General features: G+C 45.4%; 1 protein-coding gene across 3 annotated transcripts in view; it reads right to left on the bottom strand.

The window, feature by feature from the left end:
• LOC146868161 (uncharacterized) overlaps positions 1-26,938 on the bottom strand; it is a 190,110-nt gene that overhangs the window by 113,738 nt on the left and 49,434 nt on the right. Inside the window, exons 3-5 of one of the 3 annotated variants that reach the window (XM_085609061.1) lie at positions 23,043-23,315; positions 17,803-18,106; positions 14,571-17,287 (exon numbers count right to left, since the gene is read on the bottom strand). In XM_085609061.1, the coding sequence (XP_085465187.1) occupies positions 17,154-17,287; positions 17,803-18,106; positions 23,043-23,315 (711 nt within the window). In that variant the 3' untranslated portion in view covers positions 14,571-17,153. Of the gene's footprint in view, positions 1-14,570; positions 17,288-17,802; positions 18,107-23,042; positions 23,316-26,938 lie in introns of those variants that run through there. The other 2 variants (XM_085609062.1, XM_085609060.1) reach the window with 2 other exon arrangements.

The following is a 26,938-nucleotide window of genomic DNA, read 5'->3' as shown; positions in this document are numbered from 1 at the left end:
CATCTTGAACCTTCTTTCAGAGGAGGACTCCCTGGGATAGGTGGAGTTCCTCTGGTGAACAGATTCTCTTCCAGAGTGGTATGAATGGTCAGAGTCCCCTTTTTGCTGTTGCCCTTGGCTGCCCTGGTGTTACCTGTCGATCTTGACCCTCGTCACCCTCCAGCCTCTGCATAGCTGCATAGCCCCCACCCCCCTCCCGCCGCCGCGTTTGATCTTCGTGGCCGCAGCGTGGAGGGAGGGTGTGTGTGGACTACAGTACCCAGACTCCCCGGCCCTACACCGGACACAGCGTCATCTACCTAGCGCCCGGAGGCGCATTAAAGACAGCGTCACTCCCCGCGTCGCGGGACCGCGCGCGGGCGGCGCCGGGCTAAGCCCGGGCAAAGGGCGGGCCGTTGTGTGGCCGTTAGGAGGCCGGTGGAGGTCGGGTTGGGCCACCCCCTTGATCGTATGGGAGACGTTTTAATCGCAAGTAAAAATCGTTTTTAATGGACTTTGTCAGTCATGAACTACTACTGATTGTATAATAAGATTGCTAATGTATAGGCCATACCTCGCAGTGTAGTAGTCACTGTCACTTATAAGATACCAAACTTATTGCAGTATTCATTCTCATCGCATAGCTTTTAACTTGCCTCTCTAGTGACCCTCTTGTTTTGCTGACTATAATTGTAATTGTCTATCAATGCGACTTGTGTTCTGTTATGGCAAAAGTTAAAAATATAATGGATAATTACTTGGTTAAAAGGGTTAATATGATCAACAGTGAAAGACGGAAATCGCTAGGGAAGGAGCCCTTTGCAGATAACATAGAGTCATCCATAGATGGTAGTGTTCGCACTCTTGCCATATTGGATCCTTCAACTGAAGCTCCCTTATTGGAAAATTCGATTCATTCCATTGTGGATAATGACGTTGATACCTTAAGTCAAGGTATATTGGAGTCCCCAAGAGAGTATGAATTTCTCCCATCTCCCCCGAAAAGAGTGGTTAGGAAATGTAGAAAGCCCCAACCTAAGAAGGGAAGTGTGCATCATAAGTCACTGCCAGACCAACTTCAGAGAAATTCTGTGGCTCATGCCAAAACCCAGACCCTTAACGAGGTTGAGAATTCTGATCTCTCGGGGGTCATAGCCAAAATGTTTGAGGAAAAATTAGCGCTTATGATTAAGCCTCTTGTAGAAAAAATTGAAATCTTGTCAACTGAGGTATTGAGGCTGGGTGGTCTCTTAGATGAAATGAAACAGCCTACTATCTTGTCTAAGGCACCAATACAAACCGTTCATACTGCCCCGCTACCTACATCGGAGGGTGGGATCCCTATTGGTTCAATGAGATCACTACCACCAGTTGTCAGTGGTATTCGATCCAATACAGACCCACCTAGTAATAAGGGGCCTAGAGCTACAGCACAGAAATTACACTGTGTCAATCTTCCACCAGCTTGTGAACCTTATGTGGTTGTCTTATCTAATTTTCCTCCACTTGACCCAGTAACTTCTAATCCCCAATGTGAAACGCATGATTCACTTAAGAGGAAATCAGTTAACAAAAATTGTGGCTATCCTACTAATTTTTCAGATCAAATACTGTCCACTAGACGAGTTTTCTGGCTAGGTAATACAAGGAAAACGTGTAAGGGGGATTGTGTTATAATAAATTTTAGACACCCCAAACATGTTGCAACCACCCTATTAAGGGCAGCTTCTCTTGTATTAGGAGAGAACACTGTGCGTGTGCATTCTTTGGGCTACTTCTATAGACATCTAGTTAGACCAATACAAATTACAAATAGGGAAAGACTTACTCGTACTAATAATCCATCAAATTTCGAAATCCCTATGGAGAATAGATTTACAGTACTGAGTGAACTAGATGAGAATGATTGACTCATACAAGTTGATGAAAATATAACTTTAGTCCCATTATTGGTTAACCTTCCGAAGGGGACTCCTAAAGGCAGCGAAACCCTTGGTCCGGAAATCATGGTAGTACCGAGGTCTCTAACTTTGCCATCAGATGAGCAGCTTTATTCAGCTGGGACTTTCAGAGATTGGCAGGGAGAGCAAGATGCAGCTGACTCAGCCATGGCTCTGAAGTTAAATGCAGCCCGGCTAGAGACACTAGGCAATAATGTTGACGATTATAAAGTGGAAGTAGGAAATTCTCCAGTCTCAGTTGTGGATGATACTGCTAGTGATGTCATTAGATCAAAGGATTCTCCTCTATGCGTAACTGATAATTCTAACATTAGACTACTATCCTGGAATATCGCTGGCCTCTCCAGAAACTTGATGGACATGGTATTGTGTTCATTTATTGAAAAACATGATATTATCGTCCTTCAGGAAACCTGGATGGTAGAAACCCCCCATAGAGTTGGATATAAAACTTTCACCTCCAAAGCAACACCATCAAATAGAGGAAGGGCATCCGGGGGGTTGGTCATCTGGGTTAAAGTCTCCTTGGAAATAGAGGTCAGCCAGCTATCTATCCCCTGTCCTGACCTGTTAGGTCTAAAAATTGTGACCAGTAAGAAAGGAGTCATTTATCTAATAAACATTTATAATAGACCATACCCATCTAACAGGGAATCAAAGGTGATAGAAATTCTGGATTCCACTTTAGAAGGTTTAGGAGATAATGCTCAGCTTTTAATCTGTGGAGATTTCAATTGCAAATATGAACCTATTCAGGGTTTAGAAAGATTGTTTGATGAACAAGACGTTGCTAACGATATCATGCCCCTGGAGGCTTTAAGTTCTGTTAAAAGCTCCATAGCTGCAACACAGATTCTACAGATGACTGTGTCACATGATTTAAAATCATGTAACGGTCGCTTCCCTTCAGATAGTCCATCAGCTCCCACTTATTTCAAGGGAAGTCTTAGGTCACATATTGATTTTGTAATGGCCTCTCAAAATTTATGGAGATCAATAATTGATTTTAAGATTGACTCCAGAACAGAGAGTGATCACTTTCCCCTCCAATTATGGTTAGATTCTGCTCTCTTTCTACTTAGACTACCCGTAGAAGGCCCATTAAATTCTCTGGTTGGAGAGCTTCAGATATCTAATAATAGGCGTGCTATAAAATGGTCTTACATCTTGGGAAAAAAAGAAGCACTCTCCAACATTTACAATAAATTCAATGAAATCATTGGGACACCCCAGATGCCTTTATTAGGCACTCAGGGAGTCCTTGATTTACATCATAAGTTGGTCGACGCTTTATCCCCCCTTTTGAGCAAAGTTAATAAAAAAGAAGGGAATAAAAATATGGATCATTTAGAGCTAGAAAACCAGTGGTATAACCAAGACTGTAGGTTTGCAAAATCACGGCTGGTTCTTGCAGTAAAAAGTGGGAGCCAAAGTGATATAAAAAATGCAAGACTGGCCTATAAAAATATGAATCAAGCTAAAAAAGCATGGGATGCTGACCTATGGGAGGCCTTACTGAGTGCAGCTAAGTTACATGATCAAAGTACGTTTTGGAATTTAATTGCCAAGGGAAATAAGAAAGGTAGATCACCCAAGGACATTTTTTTGGATGAATTGACTTGGTGTGACCACTTTTCCAAACTCTATTCTATTAGTAAGGATGATTTGTCCCCTGACAATGTAGACATTAATTCTGTTAATAGTACTATACCATTACATTTTAGCCTAGAAGAAACAAATCAGGCACTATTAGCTGTTAAAATAGGTAAAGCCCCCGGTCCTGACAAAATCCCTGGTGATCTATTGAAACATGATGTGGAAGTGTGGGGACCATATATTAACTTTTTAAGCAATTCAATTGTGGCCGGTACACCAATTCCAGAATCATGGAAAGGGGCAGAAATCATAACAATCTTTAAAAAAGGTGACCGCCATGATCCTAGCAATTACCGCCCTATCAGTTTAATAGATATTTTACAAAAAATCTTTGCCAGACATATTTTAAACAGGATTTTAGATTGGATTGAGGAGACAAAAATACTGACTAAATACCAAGCAGGCTTTAGATCGAAAAACAGTACAGTTGATCAGGTGTTTAGATTTATGTGCATTTGCTGGAAATATATAAATATTAGGAGGGGTAGTCTCTATGTGGCATTTATGGATTTAAGGGCCGCCTTTGACCTCGTTCCCCGTAAGTTGTTGTGGTCCACATTAAAGAAGTTAACTGTTCCAGGTGAGCTACTCAATGAACTTATTAGACTACATACAGGGAACTATGCTAAAATCAGATGGGGAAAGGCTGGCGAATTATCCAAAGCGATCCCTATAGATCGAGGTGTGCGCCAAGGTTGCGTACTAGCACCCACATTGTTCTCATTGTACGTTAATGATATTCCAACATACCTGAGGAATTGTGTCCACGACTCCCCGAAATTAGACGGCGAAATAATTACTTCCTTACTTTTTGCCGACGATACTATCCTCATTTCCCAGACTCCGAGAGGTTTGCAAAATTTGGTTAATTCCTTCCAAAACTATTGCGTGGAAAAGGGGTTAGAAATAAACCCAATGAAAACCAAATACATGGCCATAAACCCAAAAAAAACCCTTAGGAAAAACTTGTTCTTAGAGAATCGTACACTTGAACAGGTAGAAAGTTTCAACTATCTGGGTTTGATGTTGGATAACAAATTAACCTGGCGAGGTCAGCAGAATAAAAGTTTATTGTCCCTCAAACAAAACTCACTCCCTATTTTAAAGGTGCATGGAGCAAGTTATTCCAAAGCTATTTCTCCAGCACTGGAGGTTTTTAAAGCTAAGGCTCAATCAGCAGCTCTCTATGGTGCCGAGATATGGGGATACTGTAATACCAACAAATTCGGGATGATTGAAAACAATTTTGTGCGTAGACTACTTAAAATACCGACTCGTACTCCCGTTGTCCCCCTATTTTTGGACATCAATCTTAAAAGAACAGAGCATTTAGCTTCATTAAGACCACTATTTATATTGGACCAGGGTATGGTCAACCCCTGAGTTGAGGGACTATAAGTCTGGTCTGATTGAACTAATTAAGTTGGATGAGCATCTGAAAACCCCATGGCTGAAGTATATATGCACGTGGTTTAAGAGACTAGGGCTTTTCCATTATTGGGAGGAGCGGTGAATTAATTCTGGGATCTACTATTGGCACACTGTCTCAGAATTTCCTAAATATAAAAGATTCACCTAACTTTGAAGAAATTATGGACGAGATTGCTCCTCCTCTAGCAAAATCTCTTTATCTAGAATTCAGGTATGGGGTTTTACTGATAAATACCTATACATGTAGGTGGGCTGGGGAAAATGGTTCGGATGCGTGTATTATGTGTTCTCTTGGGGCTAGGGAAGACCTTGCCCACATATTTTTCTTTTGTCCAGCTTATAGGAAACCGAGGATCTGCTGGATTAAACCCCTTTGTAAAAATATGGGGGTGAGTCATACAAAGTAGCAGAGCGCATACTAAAATCTAACACCTCTCAATTGATGGTGTTTGGTATAAGTAGATTTCTATTTAATGTATATATTATTAGGAAACGCTCTGGTCACAAACTGTAATAGCAGAGGAAGGAAATTATGGATTACCCTTGCTTTACTGTTTTACTCTACTAAGTCTACCTCAGTTTTATAGTATTATTCGTTTTATGAACTCTGGCTTTTAATTAAATTAATATTTATTTATATCTTAACTGGTATTGCTTAATCATGGAGACATAATCACCTTTTGTCTATCGCTTGCAATTGTACACTATGGTTTTGTATGTAATTATTTTGTTATGTATATTGGCTTTTATGGCTACATAGCCGAAATAAAGTATTGACTGACTGACTGAATGGTCAGAGTCCCTTGAGAGGGACCTAGGCCTTTCTCCCACTTTGTCAGTTCTCTCAGGGAGAATTCCTCTGTTCTTTTCAGACCCTTCTGGGCCTGGCCCTTCAATCACAGACTCCAGGTCATCCTGATTTTCATCATCAGACCCAGAGCCTATGGTTGACCCACTCCCTGATGCAGACCCACTTGCTCCTAGCGCTGGTTTCAGGTCATCTGCTACTAACAGATCTATCAGGTGTTGTGATGAGGGACTCCTGCCCACCCTCAGTTGTCTTTCAAAGCATAAGGCCTTCAGTTCAGTGTAGGCTATATCTTTGTACTGAGATTGGGTGGATCCACTGGCTCCACCTTGGTGAGACATACTAGTGTTGTGCAGTGTTGTACTACCTGCACTAGTTGAGGCCTACTGGACCTAGCTTGAGCTGTAGCAAGGGTGTGCTTATCCCTTCACAAACAGCTCTAAGTTCAGTAGAACTTATTGATACTAGCTTGACTTTATATGTACCTTGAGTACCTTTAGTGGTTTTCAGTTAGTAATTCAAATAGAGATTTTCTGGTAAAACAATGGCAAGCTGGAATCCCACACGCTGCCCACCAATGTGAGAAGTTGGCCTGGCATATGCTGGTCACTAGTTATAGTGGCCACCTTGCACCAGTCCAATTCGACTCTTATGGTAGATAGGTTTAAGACAACCTTTTAAAGAAAGCTATCCTAGTGGTAGCTGTGGAGAGCAGCCTTCAGGCTAAGTCTCTGAGGAATGTAAAGCAGCTTGTTTTACCTTATAATCTCTTGAATTACCAAATGAAAAGGACACCACACAGGTATATATATCAAATATATATGTATTTATTCTTAGACACTCTACTAATCTCTTTATGAGATTAGAACCCAGATACACATTCAAATGTCAACACTTCTCAACAAATTAAGCACAAATATGGCTGTAGCCCTAGGGGCGTATCAGACCATATACTAAGAAAATGGTTTAACAAACTCGACTTGCAAAATGAAAAGGCCTAGGGCCTTGGGAATCGCTGGGGCTTCACTTCTGCAGTGTTAGCAGGTAAGTAATCAGCCCACGGGAGACGCGTGTAGTGTCTAAACACAGCCGCGGGTTTCCTATTGGTTTCAGTGGCACAAGTCGCGGTTTGTAATTTAAAGTTTTAGGGCACTTCAGAGAAGTCAAGAAGCAAGCCACTTACAGGGTAAGTATTTTGAGGGCCAACACACACTTGGGCACCGGAGTGCACGAGTTACCTCACCCACGGAAGCCGGGGCATAGGTGTCTTTTGGTGTCGGGTCGCGATGCTGTTTTCAATGGAGATCACTGAAGACTTGCTGCTTGTGACGACTGGAGAGGTGTCCGCTGGAATCTGAAGATGGATTGGAGTTGAAGAGGACCTGAAAATTGAGGGGACAGAGTTCAAAGTCACTTGCCAGTGACCGGTGGCCAGCAGGATGAATGACCACTGATGTCGCGTCGCTTCAGGTCGTCGATGGTGATTTGTCTCTTCGCTCACGAGGTCCAGGAGAGATCGACGATGACCAGCAGCTGGATTCGGAGGGTCCCACAACGTCTGCAGCTGATGACGGTGTCGGCAACCGGTTTGGAGCCAACAACCCTTGGCAACTGCAAGTCTCGTGTGGAGTGAAGATTGAAGATGAGGCAGACCAGCAAGGTCTGATGGACTTACCCAGCAAGGGTAAGTGAGGGCAGGCCCGGAGCAACTGGGAGAGCCCTTGAAGTTGATGAGAAAGTCTTCGGTGAGTCACTAGCCAACGGGTAAGCAACCGCGAAGACGCCTTTGCAGGAAAAGTTCCACAGGAGCCCACGGTCACTCGGGATGGGGTAGGCCGCTGATTTCCGGTACCAGGCCTGCTTGGGACTTGGACTACAGATGGTCCAAAGCACAAGTTCGTAGAACGTTGTTTAGGGTTTGCACTCGAAATCAGTGCACGGTTCCCTGGTATTGCTGTTCCTCGTCACTCGTGGGGTCCAGATGCCACAGCTTCGCTGGGGACTCAAAATGGCCGTCGAGAAGTCAGGAAATCTGCTTCAGGGGACGCAGGGACTTCGGACTCCGGCGGGAGTGGTGAAGTTTGCAACCGTTGATCAAAGTTACTGGTGCCTGCCAAGTGGGGGAGTCACTCCTTGACTCCAAGGGAGATTCTGCTGTCTTCCAGAGATAGTGGAACGTCGAAGGGCCAGGATTCTTCTTTGTAGAGCGTCGTCCAGGTGTAATATGAATTGCATTGGCAATGCTTGGTATCTTATAGTGAAGATAGGGGAGGGACTAGCTCTATGACCACTCCTCTAGTAGGGTCAGGGTAGTGGGTGGTTACACCCACTTCCCTTTGTCCAGTTTCGTGCCAGAGCGGGGGCAGGTAGCCCCTGAACCGGTTTGAGCTGGCATATGCACAGAGGAGCCTACTGCTCCCCCAGTGCAGGACTTCAAAGGCACTCTAAGAGTGCACCCACCCAGCTCCAATACACTAAATCCTGTCTGGGAGGTGGTGACACCTCCCTGTGACAGGATACCTTTTGTTGGGCTTCCTCCACTGCGAGTGAGTTTCGGTCAGCAGCAGGAGGGCAGCCCAGTGTCTGTGCTGGTGGCATCCATTTTGTGATGCCAGGGCTCTAGAAGATTTCTACCGTTTAGTACAGTGGGTACATGTCGTCCCCTCTAGAAGAGTGGGATCATACTCCCACACCAGTTACTGGTGTGGGGGTATGATTCCAAGTTGTTTGACACCAAACACGACATGTTTTGATGCAGTCATTCCAAAGTTAGCATTTACCGCGAGGTTATAATGCACTTAAAAGTATATGGTTTAACCGCATCCACAAACAGCAGCAGAGAATAGACTCTGCCAGCTGCAGAGGGGTCCTGCTCATGCAGAAGCACCCCCTCACATAGTAAACCAAGCACCCTGCCCTCAGGATTGTTAGGGCCTGCAAGAGGGGTGACTGATAGGTTTATATGTGTGTGTATGGTGAGATATAGGAACCTATACCTCAGTGAGGAGTGCTAACACTACCTCACACAGGCTGCAGTAGCAGGCCTGTGGTGTCAGATTGTGAATGCTTCCCAGGGGTGGCATAATACATGCTGCTGCCCCTGGTAGGCCTGTGAAGTACCAATGCCCTAGGTACCTAAGGTACCATATACTAGGGGCTCATAAGGTACCACAGTATCCAATCACTAGTGCATCTAATATGCACACCAAGTTGTTTTAGAGAGATCAGTGAGACTGGGGCCCTGATTAGCAGGGACCCAGCCAGACTATAGTCAGAAACCAGTGTATACATCAGAAAAAAAGTGGGGGCAACATAAGTGCAGATCCTACTCTCCTACAAGTGTCATGTGGCATATGTGATGATGTTCCACTTTCACGAGTCCTCGAAATTGTGGGATACGAAACGGAAGGTGTCACACTATTCAGGATAGGCCAGATGTTGTAGCTTGACATTGTCCACTGAGATATAGCTGTTGTCTTTGTGACCTGGAAGAGGAGGTAAAATGACTGTTCGAGTACCCTTTAGGTCAAGAACTGGAACCGGTGCACGATAAGAGGGACCAAATTCCCTTTTGTTCTCCACCTTTTCTCGGACCAGATCTCCAACTTTAGGAAGCCAGTCGACCACCGGATTCAAGAGCGCTACTTCAGCTGCTGAGGACAAATGTTCATTAGCAAGGCTGGCACGGGTATCTTGTAGGTTATATAACATAGTAGGATGATTATCTACGTCAAAAGTAGCGGCAGCCGCCTCAACGTCTAAACCATCAAGGTCTGGCACAAACATTTTGATGCCACACAGAGGTCTTCTAGGGAGATTATTGAGTGCACGTTGGACTCCATACAAATGGGCTAACGAGTTCCTGCCAGTACCTAAGACTCTAGCAGTCAAGGATTGCTTTAAGTCACGGTTCATTCGCTCCACAATTGAATTGCCCTCAGGCCTGTATGGAGATGAAAACTGCACCAGCACCCCCAAAGACTTCATCACAACCTGGTATGCTTTAGAGGCGAACGCTGGACCTTTGTCTGAATGAAAGGTGCCACTGGCAAAAATCCCTACAAAGACACGCAAATCCCTGATGACATTTCGAGCGTCAGCATTGGGTTGTGGCTATACCCAAAGGAATCTAGTGCACGAATCCACTGCAACTATAATATATTTATATGCAGTATCTGAAGAAAAGGGACCGCAGTGATCAAGATACACACAAGCAAAAGGGCAAGTAGCAATGCAAAGCAGTGTTTGTGGTGGACATTTTACCGCAGAAGGCTTGACTTGTTGACAGATGTCACAAGAAAGTACATAATTCTGGGTCTGTTTATATAAAGCACGCCACCAATAACGTTGCTGTAAGATTGAAACAGTCGCAGACACGCCAGCATGGGCCAAACCCATGCCTTCGTGTGCGGTTTTGATTACAGTCTGTCTGCGGTCCGCATTGGAAATCACCCGATCTCCAACATCTGGTTTTCCAGAAAAAGGAACTTTTTTGGGAGTTAACTGATGAGAATATTTAGAAGGGAAACCTTGCAGGTAATCGAGGCCCTCCTTAGTATCAGCTATTGCTGCCAAAATGTCATTATCAATTTTAGTTTTTGATCTGGTAACGGCTGCTACGGAACACGTGGCTACTGCAGGTTTGGCTGCTTCATCAGCCAAACAATTCCCAAGAGCGTGTGCTCCCACACGCTGGTGGCCAAGAGTATGTATAACATGTGTGAGCGGCAAACGCTGTTAAGATCTGCCACTCGCACCCAAAGCGTGTTATGCTTAATTCTGCTGCCTTTAGAATCTTGATATTCATTTTGAGACCAAAAGATTAAGTTGTCATTGAAAGACTGAACACAGTAATAAGACTCGCGGACAATGAGAGTCGAAACATTTGGATCAGCAAATTCAAGAGCAAGAACCAGAGCTCGCAGCTCAGCCAGTTGTGCAGTACAGTCTCCCAGTGCCTGAGTATGCACAATGGAAGATTTTAACTCTCCATTCACCATTGTACCTGCTACAATGGCACAAACCGCTGAGTAAGCATGTTTAGAATCCATGGCCGGTTGTGCCGAACCATCGGTGTAAATGATACATGCGTACTCCTCCAAAGGAAGCAAAGACAGGGGAGGTGGATGAACATGTTCATACTGCAGAAACTCCTGTGTCTGAAGAGAGAGGTGAAAGATAAGGGTGACATCCGGGGATGTCAAAGAATTAGCCCATTGTATCCAACGGGGATGCAAAGATTTTGAGTTTGGCACACTAGCCTTTGTCACTGCTTCTAAAGCAGGGTAAGGTGTAACCACCAAAATGCGTTTTCCCTGTGCAAGTATGCGTTCCTTTAGGACCGCCATTTGCACAGCTGTCAAAACTTTTTAAACAGTCGAAAACCTCATCTCGGCCGAAGTGTACAACTGTGATTTGTATGCAATAGGTACTGTGTCTCCTTCATTGTACGTCAAGTAAGTGAAACCAACTGCGCCTGGCATGATTCGTATCACCAGGTTAGTGTGGTTCTCACGCGTTAACAAGTCCTTAGATTCAAGCAAATCAGATTGCAAAGAAAGTAAAATTGCAGAATGTGGCGGTAACTAGCTGGCTTTTGAAAATGTAGGTTGTAGCAAGGCATAAAGCAGCTTGATACGCTGGGCATATTCGGGAATATTAGAACGCCCAAAATTCAAAAATCCAAGCGAAGACTGAAGTTTTTTCAGGGTAGTTGGAGACTGCAAACGTGTGCATTTCTCCAGAAAGTGGGGAGCCAAGCACCAACCTTCATTGTTGAGTTCATAGCCCAAAAATAGCACCGCATAACACGCGATGTGGGATTTGTCAGAATTGAATTGGTAGCCATAGTCCGCAAATTCCAGAATTATGCGGTCAACACGGCACAGATGTGGCCATAATTTGTCGTCTGTGAGATAGATATCATCCACATACGAGTATGCATCTGGGTATATGCTGTCCAATAGACAGACAACATGTGCAGCGAAAACCCCGGGGCTATTTTTATACCCCATAGGCAAACGCCTGTATTTTTCTATTTACCACCGGCCGTGAATACGGTCCATTGACTGCATTCAGGGGACAGGTTGTGGCTATGAAAACCATTGGATATATCAAGTGTCGTTTTATATTTTTTACGAACTATGCTGTCTATTAAAGCAGAGCTATGGGTATTCTGTACCACAAAGGTCCGAAAATGAGAATTCAAATGCCGGTAATCAAAAACTATGCGGTAAGACCCATCGGATTTAGATACAGTAAAAAGTGGATTATTCATTGGTGACACACATGTTTCAATCACTCCTTGATACTCCAACTGGGCAAGAATATCAGCAACGGGACCCTTGGCCTCCTGCCGTATGGGATGTTGGGGTTGTGGTTGAGGCATAGACCGCAATGGAATATCATGTGGCGGTGAATCTTTAACCCAGCCAACTTGATTACAGTACAGTGCCGGTGCCAGGGCTAAAGCCCACTCAGCTGCAAAAACCTCTGCATGCTCTTTGGGGACGTAACGCAAAAAACTTGGAAGTATCACGTCCTCCCCGTGAGGCGCAGCTAGAACAAAAGATGGGAGCCAATCTGCCTCCGCCAGCAAAATGTCATAGGAAGCGGTTAGATTCTCCCAAAAAATCACTGTGATTACACGCTCAATGTCACACTTTATGTGAAAAACCATATTGTACAGTTGATCCGAGGGAGCAATCCGGGTGTCAGCTGTCTCCACAGTAATGAAAGTTTCAGTTGCTGTCGCCTCCAGACAAGGACGCAGTGCCTCCAGCACTATGGTAACTTCTGTTGCGCTGTCTAGCAGGGTTACTGCCCAAGTTCAGTCCAGCAGTCGGGTTCTCACCGTCTGAGGCATATCTCGCTGTCAAAGCGGCAACTTTTTTCTTTTGAAAAGGGGCACGGAAGTGTTGTTGTCCCTCCTACTTCCCCTTGCCGTCAAACTGACGAGGCTGACACATCCCTGTGGAACAGAATGACTCGTGTCACGATCCTGGAATTCCACACCTCCGATTTGCGAGCCAGAGGAGTCCTGTGAAGAACGAGGAGAACGCTGATCTGGGACCTGAAATCTATCAAGAGTCTTAATTTTCGCGCGGTCGCACAAGTCATTAGTATGCTCAGAAGCATCATGTGTCGGTGAACCAGCACGCAACCCTTGCTTCTGTTGTTGTTGTTGCTGCCCCCTTTTTTTGGCCTCCATCTGCGTCAGATGGAACTTTCGGTTGTGTTTAAGAATGAGTTTGCGTTTGAGTAAAAGGTTTAATCCCCAAACTATTGCGGTCAATGGTTTTATAAGCCTTTGGAATAATTTTTGGTAATTAGCGTGGTTTGTCCACATCAGGGACTGCTGCCAAGCCGTTAGCGACTTGAAAGCTCACTGCATTGCCCTTGACATTGGCAAGGATCATATCAGCCAACAGGTCGAACACTCCCACCAGACGCATCCCCAGTTCCACAGCTGCTTCAGCACCATGCTCATCCTGAACACGCTTAATCACGGAGGGAAGGACTGTCATAGAGGGAGTGCTGAAATGATAGTCAATATTCGGTATTTTTCTTCAGGAGCGGTATTAGGAAAGACAGCTTCAAGATGTCCAAATTTCTCGGCAAGCCAATAAGGCAATTAATCCTTATTTGTTGGACGCTTGCCCATTACCGAATTAACCATAATGGGACTGATAGTCACCCCACCAGTCCCCGCAGGTTGCGCAACAACTCCAGCTGGAGCCACCTGGAAAGTACGCGACACGAACTGTATAACAGCTCTATGTACTTGAATCAGTGAAGTATGCAACACGCGTAGCTCAGGCTGCGTTGCTGTCGTTAACCCCTGCGGGTGAGGTGCATACCCAGCTGACACCGGCCATGTGGCCCCTTCTATTGATAAAGGACCCAAGCGGACCAGCGTGAATGTGTGAGGAAGGGTGCCATTAAACCAAATTCGGTGTTGCCAAGCTGTTAACGGAACCTCACGGGTCCGATAGGGTTGATACGCAATCGGAACAGCCGGAGCGGTGTATTCATGAAACAGATTGTCGTCTCCGTCCACTGCCGGAAAAGTGACCCAAGAGTAAAAAACCTCGAACGGGTACACAGGATCTGCTTCCACTACAAAAATCAGATCCACACCAGCATCAGGGACACTATATCTTCTCAAGTAATCCCTGAGCAGAGCGCGATTGTGAACAGCAATATTATGCCCCATCACAAAAACAAAATAGGGCAAACTAAAAGTCGGCAGCACAACAAGGGCAAATAGGAGAGAGAAACCTTTTATGTTTGTTAAAACTACAAACTTGAAAGAACCGATAAAAACGTCAATATAGAAGGTTGCACCGTCACAGCCGCATCCGGAGGCATATGTGTGGGTATTGTGGACAAGCACAAGCACTATTCAAGCGTCTCGCAGATAAGTACCAGACCAAACGTTGGTGGTGCCATGTTACGGGGATTCTGCACATATACAGAACTATGCACAGGAAAACAGGACCACAGTGAATAGGGGTGTATCAACCTACCGCATTGTACCCAAAATCCCAAACCGACTAGCTATAGTGTCTCATTCGTTCTCTGTCTACAGCGAAGCTACCAATGATTAGACAACCCAGAACACGTCACTCTATCTTGGGAATCGCGGGAGCCAGACACTCTTTTACTCACTCACTCATACTTGTCCACAATGAGAGTAATCTGAGACGCGGTATTGTTTAAAATGTTTATTTCAACTAACGCGCTCTATGGTGCAGTACACGTGCCAATACTAGCAGCACAATGCATAAACTCAATATAGTCAGCATTGTTACAATACCATAGAATACAAACGGGGATATCATTTCATAAAAATCAGTGGAAAAGGACTAAACAACCTAACCACCCTCCCCGTGTTAAAAGATAGTTTATTATAAAAAAGAAAACCTCTGGGCTTTGTCAGCAGACCCCATACCTCAAGGCCTAGATGCAATACTCACATTTCAGGACACGCACAGCTCTTCTCTTCGGAAGGTGTCTCTCCAAGTGCCTCAATACTTGTTGCGTTTGCAATATTAAAGCACACGATTTCCAATAGTGCCGCTGTGTGTAGCATGTTATGTCTAGGTGCGAGTGATTGACCAGAACGGAACAACAAGGGGCATTGTTGTTTAACCTTGAACAGCGTGTGCAGACTAAACCTCAGAGCACAGCAGAGAACGTGCATGGTAGACAGTTCTCATGTGAATGGAGCACAAACAGGGTCTTGCGAAATATATATATGCATGCAGTGTCGTGCGCAAAAGCAGCTTCATGGCAGCGAAGCTCATGCTAACTTAGCAAATGTTGACAATGGACCTCTAAGCCATACCACAGGCTCATTAACGTTTTTCTGACACCTTACCTGTCAAAGGGAACATATGGAGAGATGGTTAATTATGCGTCCTTTTATAGGGCGCCAAGCTCAACATATATCCACCTTGGGGCAAAAAACTGCACATAACACACGTGAACCAACATCCACGTAATTCGACTATGAGAAAGGGGATGCTTAAGGTCCCTATATAGTGCCATATAGCAGAAATAAGCACCCAAGAAATCACCAATTTATCAAATGTGTTACAGGAGAAAAATGGAATTCAGTCTGTGACGCCATACCTTTTATTGGCAAAGCAAAGGAAACAAAGAGGTGGTGCGGTATATTGCATAATCAAACGAATATAAGAGAAGTTGTATAGCTGGTGAGATAGCTTAGTGGGTTGCGTGTTTTTTTGGCAGAAAAGTGTAAGCAATCTGCTCGAACTAAGGCAGCCTTTCATAAGTCGGATGAAAGGAGTACCACAGGGTTGTTCGATAATAACAGGTAATTCTGAACTTCTAATCGATTATCAAGGGTGTACTGCAAGCAGATGTTATATGTATTACTTAAACAGCAATGCATAGACCACCAGTTGACACACTGAGCCCTCTCTGGGTGCCATATGTAAAGAAATAAGCATTGCATGGCATTTTGGACCTGAAAAGGGCAGTGCAAGCATGGTGGCTGTTAAACTCGCATTTACAAGATGCCAAATTTAGGATGGTGTAGTAGGGGCACATGGTGAAGGAGTGTGTGTGGTGGGGGGACGGGGGTCTCTGTCTCACTCTCCAACCCATGCAGAATTTTGTCTCCGCCCCTTATTTTAACAATCCCATATCCTTGTAAGAGCATTTGCAATGGGAAAGGGGATAAGAGTCTGGAGGCAATCAGACGCTGATGGGGTAAGCAGGATTACAGAGATAAACGTCTATTTTTAATGTTCACAGGTCCTCCAATGGGAAGTAATTGGCTTCTAACCAAAACAAAAAGGCTCTCCGAGTGACAGGGGCTGCCCACTTCCCTGGGACCTTAAACATGTCGCTGCTGTAGGTAAATAGAGAGCCAGACATCCTGGCTCCCCGCAGACCCATCCTTCAGGCCTTCCGGCCCTGGGAACGCTGCAAGATCAACTCCAACTCGTGCACCTCTGCCCTGGCCCTGGGACTGGCAGGGATGGGGGGGTGGAGTTTAAAGGAAAAGTACAACATTCATTGTTATCATTACCTCACGCGGGCACGTGCAACATGGTCTACCTGAGTGCCCATAATGTCTTTTTCCTGAGTGATTAGAGGCACCTGCAGTAAACTGCAACACTCAGTGTAAATCTTAGGCCTGGTAGAAATGTAACTAATAGGTGGAAATTGCAAAAAATCTGAATTTACAGTTGCGGGGTCATTGGGCAACTTTTTTCTAATAATTTCGTATTTTTCGGTTTTGAGTCATTTTGACTTCAGTGTGGTTGGTACGGGCAGAAATTGTCTCGCTTGAGAGATTTTTTTTGCATCTACCAGTTGCCCACTGGTGTGCCTCCACGTGAAAACAACGCATCCTGAGAAACTTGATAACCACTTTTGATATTAAAACCACACTTTCACAAAATTTCATAAAATTGTAAAACATTTCGCAAAATTTCCATGCTAGTTCGCATGAAAAATATACTCAACTTTGGCACTCCTTCCCTTTTGACCAATGATTACTAACTGCTGAATGTGTTTTATATGCCCCAGCATTGGATGACTGGCTTCCAGGTAACTTCTTGTTTCATCAACAGAAGGAAAAAATAATCACTCCTATAGCCCTTGTAAATTTTGCGCTTCAAAAATTGTTAAACATGTCTCAAAGTGGTAAATAAAAATGGATCTGCTCACAACAAAACAAACTAGCTTATGACTAAAAGGAAACCATTTCAGTATCGAAATAGATCAGTGTCGGAGGGATGGTCGGAAACAGAATCTAGGATGCCGTATTCGGTTCTCAATGTTTACTTATTCATTGAGTATGGGTAGGAATAAACAGTCAGGAATGGCAAACACGAATCTTCTGCAGATGGTATGGACTTCAGTCTTCCTCGCTTCGGGGTGTTCTTTTCTTTAGTGGTGCTTTTTCCACAGGAGGCTCAAGAGAGAAAAGAGAACATGGGCAATAAGTGCTTGGTCCTAAGGTTATTTTCTGTATATCTACCCGACACCAACACCTTGTGCAAACACTTGTGACTTCTGTGGCTTCGTGCACGTAGTGAGGAGAGGGTTATAAGTGTGGCCGAGATACGAGCAAATCGCAAAACCAAACGGGGAAAACGTGAAGAAATCAAAGGAAAAAGAAAAACTAAGAGGTTGGTTAATTCCCCTCAGCACTTGTTTTCTCACAATGTACTCTTTTAACAACAAAAACAGGAGTCATGGTTTCTCCCACACAGCCTATTTTACACTTTCTTCAGGGCTTGGCTGTGACCTTGCGCCTGATTGACAATGTTAAATAACAGATCCCTCTAGCAATTCAAAACCCAGAGAGCAATATCACAGCATCTATCTCCCCCCACCCGAGTCCTCCTTAAGCCGACCTCCCTTCCGTGGTTTCCACTGTTTTCTGTCCTGAGCCCCTTAAATCTACCCCAGGGTTGGCTTGCTTACTCACTGCCGGGGCCGCACTTCTCCAGAACTGCGGCGGCAAATAGGCATCTCCTGGGGGACTCCACCAGTCTTCACTCCAAACTTCCGGATCTTCTTCCCCCTCGCCGGTGCCTCCTCCTTCCTTCTCGCTGTCTGTTGTCTCCTCTCGTCTCGGATCTGCTTCCCTCACTCTGGTCTCGGCGTCCTTGGTTCTCTCCATGTTTCTGGGTTCCTCCGGGCGTGCCTCCTGTTCTTGTGGGATGCCCCTTTTCCCAGTCTCGTTAGATGTTGATTGGTTCCCGCCGAGGGCGGGGTTCGTTACGCCCTGCAGGGAAGAGGAGATGGTGAAAGGTTTAACCCTTTGGTTACCTCCGTCTCCGCTTCCGTCTCCTACGGAATGCTCGTTTCGTCCATGCTATTCCTTTGCCCCTACCTGACATTCCCCTTCCCTAACTTTCTTGTTGGCAAGAACAGGATTGAGGGGATACCGGGATAGGTAGTCGGCATTATTCTGTTCTTTCCCTTTCCTATGATAAGTACAGAATCGAAAAGGTTGGAGGGTGAGGAACCAACGCAGGATGCGATCACTGTGTCCATTATTTCTGGACAACCATTCCAAAGGAGCATGGTCAGTGAATAAGAGGAATTCCCTCCCCTCGAGGTAGTATCTTAAAGATTGAACAGCCCACTTAATGGCTAAGGCCTCTTTTTCTATTCCCGCATATTTCCTTTCTCTGGGGTATAGTTTACGGCTGATGTAAATAATGGGTTTCTCCTGTCCTTGGGTGTCTCTTTGAGATAATACCGCACCTAGGCATCCGAGGCATTAGAGGCATCCGTTTGTAGAATGAGCGGTTTAGAGTAATCTGGGCTTAGGAGAACAGGTTTGGTATTTCTATCCTTCTTTAACAAATCTGTCAGAGGGGGGCTAATCCTGAAAAGGAATGGATAAACCGTCTGTAATAACCCAGGAGACTCAGAAAAGCTCATAGGTCTTTTCGGTTCTGAGCAAAAGGTATTTGGGTTATGGCGGCTATTTTCTCTTCTTAGGGCTTGATATGCCCTTCTCCTAGAAGATACCCAAGATACTTTACTGACCGAGCAGCTAAATTACTTTTGGCTGGGTTGATGGTGAGACCTCCTTCCTTCAGTGCCCTAATGACCTCCTCGAGATGTGATAGGTGTTGGTTCCATGTGTCACTATAGATGACTATGTCATCTATATAGGCCGCTACAAAGGCTTGACAAGGTTTGAGGATTAAGTTCATGAGCCTCTGAAAGGTGGCAACGGCCCTGTGTAGCCGAAAGGGAGTACTTTGAAATGATACAGACACCCAGGGGTGGAAAAGGCAGTTTTTTCCTTATCTAGTTCTCGTAGGGGCTCCAGCCAATACCCTTTACAAAGATCCAGAGTACAGATATATCAGGCCTTCCCTAATCTTTCAATCATCTCATCCGCCCTAGGAAGGGGATAAGCATCGAATTGGGAAATGTTATTGACCTCCCTCAAGTTAATACAGAACTGGATGAAACCATCCGGCTTAGGGACAATTACAATTGGTGAGCTCCATTCACTTTTAGAGGGCTCTATAATTCCCATGTCTAACATTTGCTGTACCTCTTTCTCAATGGCTGTTTTCCGGGATTCTGGTGTCCTATAGGGCCCTAGCCTTACAATCTTATTGGGCTTGGTGTGAATGGTATGACTGATTAATGTCGTTCATCCCGGGTTTGTGGAAAATACTTCCTGAAGGGAAGTTAGATGGGTGCTTAGTTCTTGTTGTTGTTGTTTTCGAGGTAAGTCAGAGTCTATACTTTGTAGAAACATAGGGTTAGGGTTTTCTATGATCCCTACCATTGCTGGTTTTGCTCCTTCCCATTTTTTAGCAGGTTTATGTGGTAAATGTGGGTATTCTTTTTATTCTTTGGATCTAGCTCTATTCGATAGGTGACAGGTGTTACTTGCCCTATGACATTATAAGGCCCCTGCCACTGACCTAGCATTTTGTGTTCAGAAGTAGGCCTCATTACCAGGACCCAATCTTCTAGGTCTAAACTCCTGTCTTTTCTTTTTTGTAGTATTGTCGTTTTTGGGCCTCTTGGGCTTGTTCTAAATGTGTTTTTACTATGCCTCGGATCTTGTTGCGAGATTTAAGCCAGAGCACATATTTGGGTAGTGGTTTTGAGCCTTCAGGTTCTTGTTTCCATTCTTCCTTTACCATATCTAGTAAGGTACGGGGTTGTCTCCCATATAATAACTCAAAAGAAGAGTATCCCGTACTCTTTTGTTGTTTACAGCGAAGTGCAAATAGGGCTAAAGGCAGCATGTCTTCCCATTTCCATGCCTCTAGTTCTAATAATTTTTTCAAGGTAATCTTTAGCGTAGCATTATACCTTTCTACCAGTCCGTCTGTTTGTGGGTGGTAGGAGGCTGTTGAAATTTGTTTTATCTCCAGTTGTTGGCATACCTGTTTCATCAGGCGGGATGCAAAGGGGGTTCCCTGATCTGTTATGATTTCTTTCGGGAAAACCACCTTCAAAAAAATATTAACCATAGCCTTGGCTATCTGGGTAGCGTTTGGTTGTCGAAGAGCTATGGCTTCAGGGAATCTAGTTGCATAGTTTACTATCACCAATACATATCGACACCCACTACGTGACGGAAGAAGAGGTCCGATGATGTCCATTCCTATTCTGGAAAAGGGCTCTTCGATTACTGGAAGGGGCCTCAGGGGTACTCTCATGGGCATAGTCCTATTGTTTTTGTGACAAATAGGGCATTCCCTACAATATCTACGTACCTGGTGATAAACACCGGGCCTATGAAAGCTCTCAAAAATCGCCTTTTCTGTCCAACCCCCCTCCCCCCCCCCCCCCCAAGTGTCCTCCTAACAGATGGCTATGGGCGAGAAAAATTATTTTGGCACAAAACTGCTGGCGCACCAATAACTGTGGAATTAGATCTTGGCCCCTTTTCGGTAGAATAAGCCCTTTTTCTCAAAGAATTGAGGACCTACTTTGTCTGGGTAGTCTTGTGGGGTGACTTGTCTCCAGGCTTCACATAGGGTGGGGTTTTCTCATTGTGCTGAACGAAATCCCTGGCCGTGTTCCCAGATGCCAGTGGTGCCTGTCTGTGTTAAAGCGACTTGATTTCAGTTTTATTTCTCTTTCTTTTTTTTGGTTTTTACTTTTCCTAGTCTTCCCTGGAATAAGTTGTTGATAAGATAATTTGAAGAAGGGAGCTTTTTCCCTCCATTCCTTTCCTTCAATCCAAGTATCTTGTATCAGCTCATTCATAGGAGGATAATCGGTTCCCAAAACAAGGGGCTCTGGGAGTTTGGGGATCAGTCCTACTTTAAGGGTCACTGGCTCTATTGCTGGATTGTGTTGTACCCGGATCTTGGTAGTAGCATACGTTTTCTGGTCACCATGTACACACTGTATATTTACAAAACCCGTAGTGGTTTGTACGCCCCCTGAGACAACCTGAGGCTGCATTACACTTTAGAGGCATCCCATGTCGATTAGTGCTTTTCTGCTTTCACCGTTTATGGCCACTTGTCAATGGTATGGGAGCGGTCTCGGTGCAGAAGGGGTGCAAAAGAAGGTTCTGATTAGTCCTATCTCCATGGGTTCCTACTTTTGTGGACATACTCGTGCAATATGTCCATAACCGCCGCAATGAAAACATTGTAACTCAATAGTAGAGGGAAGGCATGGTGGTGGAGGGGGTAAAGGTCCTGGTAACATGGTGACTGTCTCGGTTTTCCGTACAGGAGGTGGTCTATGTTATTTTGAACTCGACGCCCCCATCCCCGGTTTCTAGGACTTCTTGGACCCTATTGTATGCACTTGCAATCTTTACCGATCTTTCTAAAGTGAGATTCATATGTTGTCTGACCCATTTTTGGATAGGGGGATGAAGTGATTGCAGATTGAGATATACTTTCTCCATGATGTCTTCTTTTGTAGAAGTAATGGCTTTGAGCTATCGATCAGTCATGTCCTTTACCCTATAATAGAGTGCCCTAGGGGTCTCTTGGGGTCCTTCTTGGATTGAACGGAGACGGATCATCATCTACACCCATCCGTTATAGGATGCTTCTTTTGATGTCATCATACGGGGGAACTTCCAGGGGATTAGCGGCCTGATAAGCTGCTTGAAGGTCCCCAGAAAGGAGTGGATCCAAGTACTGTCCCCATTTATCGGGGGGCCATGCTGCAGCTTGTGCCATCCTTTCAAAATTGGCAAAATAAAAATCAGGATCTTCTCCGCTCACGTATTTCTGCATTATGACAGAGGGGAGCGTTGTATGTCCTCGTGGTTGACTCAATGGCTCTGCCAATTTGCCTATCACCGTTTCCTAGTTGTGACTTTGTTCAGAGAGGGTCTTATGCAACTTTTCGCGGTCTTCCTCTGCCACTGCTAGAAATGTTTCCATTATTTTGCCTAATTTCTCCTGGTTTTTGGCCATTTTCTGCATGACTGCCTCCATTTCCGAAGATCCCACTTCTGACACCACCTGTCAGAGGGGTGGTCGGAAACAGAATCTAGGAGGCCGTATTCGGTTCTCAATGTTTACTTATTTATTGAGTATGGGTAGGAATAAACAGTCAGGAATGGCAAACATGAATCTTCTGCAGATGGTATAGACTTCAATCTTCCTCTCTTCGGGGTGTTCTTTTCTTTAGTGGTGCTTTTTCCCCAGGAGGCTCAAGAGAGAAAAGAGAACATGGGCGGTAAGTGCTTGGTCCTAAGGTTATTTTCTATATATCTACCCGACACCAACACCTTGTGCAAACACTTGTAACTTCTGTAGACTCCGTGCACGTAGTGAGAAGAGGGTTATAAGTGTGGCCGAGGTACGAGTAAATCGCAAAACCAAACGGGGAAAAAGTTAAGAACACAAAGGAAAAGAGGCAAAGAAAAACTAAGAGGGAGTTTAATTCCCCTCAGCACTTGTTTTCTCACAAGGTACTCTTTTAACAACAACAACAACAAAAAACAGGAGTCATGCTTTCTCCCACACAGCCTATTTTACACTTTCTTCAGGGCTCAGCGGTGACCTTGCGTCTGATTGACAGTGTTAAATAACAGATCCCTTTAGCAATTCAAAACCCAGAGAGCAATATCACAGCATCTATTGTGGTCACCTCTTCCCCCCACCGAGTCCTCCTTAAGCTGGCCTCCCTCCCGTGGTTTCCACTGTTTCCTGTCCTGAGCCCCTTAAATCTACCCCAGGGTTGGCTTGCTCACTCACCGCCGGGGCCGCAGATCTCCAGAACTGCGGCGGCAAATAGGCGTCTCCTGGGGGACTCCACCAGTCGTCACTCCAAACTTCTGGATCTTCTTCCCCCTTGCCGGTGCCTCCTCCTTCCTTCTCGCCATCTATGGTCTCCTCTCGCCTCGTATCTGCTTCCCTCACTCTGGTCTCGGCGTCCTCGTGGCGTGCCTCCTGTTCCTGTGGGCTGCCCCTTTTCCCGGTCTCCTTAGAAGTTGATTGGTTCCCGCCGAGGGTGGGGTTTGTGATGTCCTGTAGGGAAGAGGAGACGGCAAAAGGTTTAACCCTTTGGTTACCTCCGTATCCGCTTCCATCTTCTACGGAATGCTTGTTTCCTCCGTGCTCTTCCTTTGCCCCTTCCTGACAATCAGTTTTGAAAACAAAACACCTCGGAATTTGCACATGAAATCACACCTAGATAGGTAAAAAAATGTCAAGCCATCCCGCAGTGTTAGCCATCATCTCTTGCCCATGATCTGCGTGCTTTTAAAGACATTTAATTGCTAGGTTTTCTAATATCCCAGGGGTTGGTGCTCATTCTGACTGCCTCGGAAGAAGGAAAACCAGAGTTTGGGTGACAAAGATTCAAACCTGTGACATCTTTCTCCTTTGTGGATCACTGAACTAAGAGTGCTTGCCACCCACTGAGCTGACCTATCACCCATAGAGGTTTTTAAAAAAAAGTAAATAACATCATCATACCTGCCAACTTGACGAACAATCTCACTGTGTGAGGAGGGGACGGGGCCTTGAAAGGACAAAGCCTCATGCCTGCAAGTACCTAAGAGCACTTTTGAAAACCACCCTGCCCAAAAGCCCCCTCCTCCCAAAAAAATAAATAATAAAAAGCTTGCTGAGGCTGGTGCCCATGTCCTGGTGTGTTTTCACACCCCTTAATGGACACAAATAAAGCTTTCGATTGGTTGGAGTACTGTAAACGTAACCGGTTATGATGGAAACCAGGAAATTCATCAATATATACATGAAGAAATACCTCTTACATGGCAATGGTGGCATACTGTTTTGATGTGACTGAACAAAAAGATCAGGATAAATAGAATATTACTGGACCGACAAACCTGGCAAAACTCATGAATACTGAATGTGGTTCAATTAGTTCAACTATACCAGCAACATGCATTAAAAACTTTCACTTACCATAGAAAGGTGTTCTCCATCTCAACAATAAAGTTAACACATTTGAGAAACTCTACCAGACAGTAGATGCTGGAAAGAGCTGTAAATCCACATTAATAAACCAATTGACTTTATTCACTTATTTGCAATATTCGTGCAAAGCCAATTCCTGTCTCTAAAATATTACATATCATTAAAGATAACACCAACGTGAATTGCATAAAACAGCACTCAAGCACTCGTTTAATTTCAACATTTTGAAATTCCTGTGATGCCAGATTGGATTACAGTAGATGAATTCCTCAGGGTGTGCTTTACAAACCTGCAAATGGTGTTTAGACACCACTTGCAGGTTTTTAAAACACATAAATAAAAGGCATTACCATTTACAATACCAATAGTACAAACTCTCACAAATGCGAGACCTATTGTATTGCAAATGCTTGTTTAAAAGAGGCTACAGTAGTAGCCAGTATGGATTCAAATCCCGTGTAAACATCTCACCTATTTGAAATGATAATTTCACTTCTAAACAAGTAGCCTTTATGATATAATCGGTTTGGAAATTTGCTATTATGTCTTATTTTGATTAAAAAAATATCCTGAAACCACTCAGGTTACCTACCCTGTTATTAAAAGGGCCCAGGCGCACATGTTTATTGCTAGTTACACTCGCAACCCCCATGTGTCTGTGTCTGCCCCTTCGTTAGCATGTGGCTCTAAAGCCCAATCTGCATCAATGGCGCCGCTGTATGTGACTCCCAAGTGTCATCCAGATCATGGTCGTCCCCGACTGCAGTTGCAGTGCTCCTTTTATCAGGACAAATGCAAAAAGAACAATTGATGGAAAGAATGCAGAACAATGTCATACATTCACCCCAGTTCAGAGATCTGGGCCTAAATCCATCGTTTTTTTGCTCACCATGCCATTCCAGTTTGGACCCAGCCATATGCAAATCAGTCTTGACCCTGCACCCAATGGGAACAGTCCAGCCCGAACTTCATCCTGGTGGGGAGGGAGAGGAGCACGCGATGAAGATTCAGCGAGGAGAGCGATCAGGCCCTGCAAGAAGAGCAAAGTGCTGCATGCTGTGGGGCTCCACGGTAAAGGAGGAGCAGCAGTGCTGTCACTGCCAAGAGTAAGCTGAGAGCATGTCCTTAAAGCTGCCAGGTGAGAAAGGGCCCCACATGGCGAGAGTACAAGGAGGCTATACAGGGTGAGAGAGGATGCAGCCTGCAAGTTTTGGACACAAGAGACTGCACAAGTACCCACAGAAGCAGCCCCGCCTTCCTCCTCATCACCGAGACAAGAGTTGTGAGGATGTAAAGCCATGACTGCAGTAGAGAGCACATCGCACGTCCCCTTGTGGCCACCTGCTGGCATCACTGGTCGTAAGAAAGCATTCGCCTCCTAACGCCCTGCCAGCAGGGACAGCCTCTCTCAAAAATGCTGCTGGTGTACCTGAATTGAGTGGCTGGAGGCAGCCAAGAAAGAGAGGCCAGTGTAGCGGTTTAGTTGTTTCCCCCAGAGACTGCCTCCATAGCCCGGAAGGGCACCCACAATTGTAACACTCTCTGGCCAGGCGTGGCCAGAGAGCATAAATAAACAGGCGGAGGTCGCACGGGACTTCCGGCCCAGACTGTATGCCATGAGTGCGTGTGTTCATTCCAGTGTGCTTAATTAGATAGAATTACCTTAGCGCTTAGCATAGCGCTACACTGGCGACGAGGGTGGGCGTTTCTGTCCCTCGCATGCTGTCATCGCACCTGTGCAGCCGATCGTCACTGCTATCCAGGCGCCCGTTTCCCTGCATCGGAGATCGCCACATCTCTACATGAGGCCGAAGACCGCGTGTGAGCGGTGAAAATCTGCAGCCGTGTCAACCGAGGTACATCAGCTGTTCTCAGCGCCTCGCCCGCTAGTGCTGCCGAGCGGGCCAACGCTCCGCTCCGTAGTGCATCTGCATCGCGCGCACCGCTCTGTCACACTTTTTTGGCCATCACGTGCTGCTTTACAGCGGTAGGCAGCGCCACCTGCTGGATTAAGAGGACGTTGCAGCCCGAAATCACGATGTTTAGCTAAACTGTGGCATCCTGCTGGAAGTCCTCTGCGTGTGCCCTGCTAAATACGGACTGCATACCCTATACTGGCCCTGCTGCATACAGATTGGACAGCCTTGTACAGCCATCCACTGGCCCCACAGACTGTGCAGCCTTGCGCAAACCCGCCACTGTCACCGCAGGGAGAGAGAGAGCTGGTCTGCTGTAGTTGCAACCCATCGCCAAACAACCTGGTCCAGGATTGCTGGAAGTGGGTACCTCTAAAGTGGCACAACAGACCCAGCGCGCAGCACCTCTTCGTGGGAGAGGGACTCATTGATCCCAGCACAAGCCCATCACTGTGCTGCGGCCCAACAAAACGTGCCTCCATCACAACTAGTGGCACAGCCCACGTCGCAACACGCACAAATCTCAGCGCTGACCCTGTTCAGAGAGCTCATTGATCCTGCAACAGCCTCACCAAGATGGACGATCTGGATTGGCAGGCTCAACAACTATTTTACCGCCACTCGTGAGACGGACGGCGCAGTGAAAAGGTCGCTGTTACTCCATTTTGGAGGGGAAGAAATATACAAACTATTTGCACACCTCCCAGACACCGGTGCCCCAACGACGCAGCAGTCAGGGCATTAAATGCCCATTTCGACCCACAACTAAACCCAGATTACGAGCGTTTC

Source organism: Triturus cristatus, chromosome 1_2, assembly GCF_964204655.1.
Source record: "Triturus cristatus chromosome 1_2, aTriCri1.1, whole genome shotgun sequence".
Lineage (NCBI taxonomy): Eukaryota > Metazoa > Chordata > Amphibia > Caudata > Salamandridae > Triturus > Triturus cristatus.
Note: the sequence above shows the minus strand (reverse complement) of the source record. Positions and strands in the feature narration are given on the sequence as shown.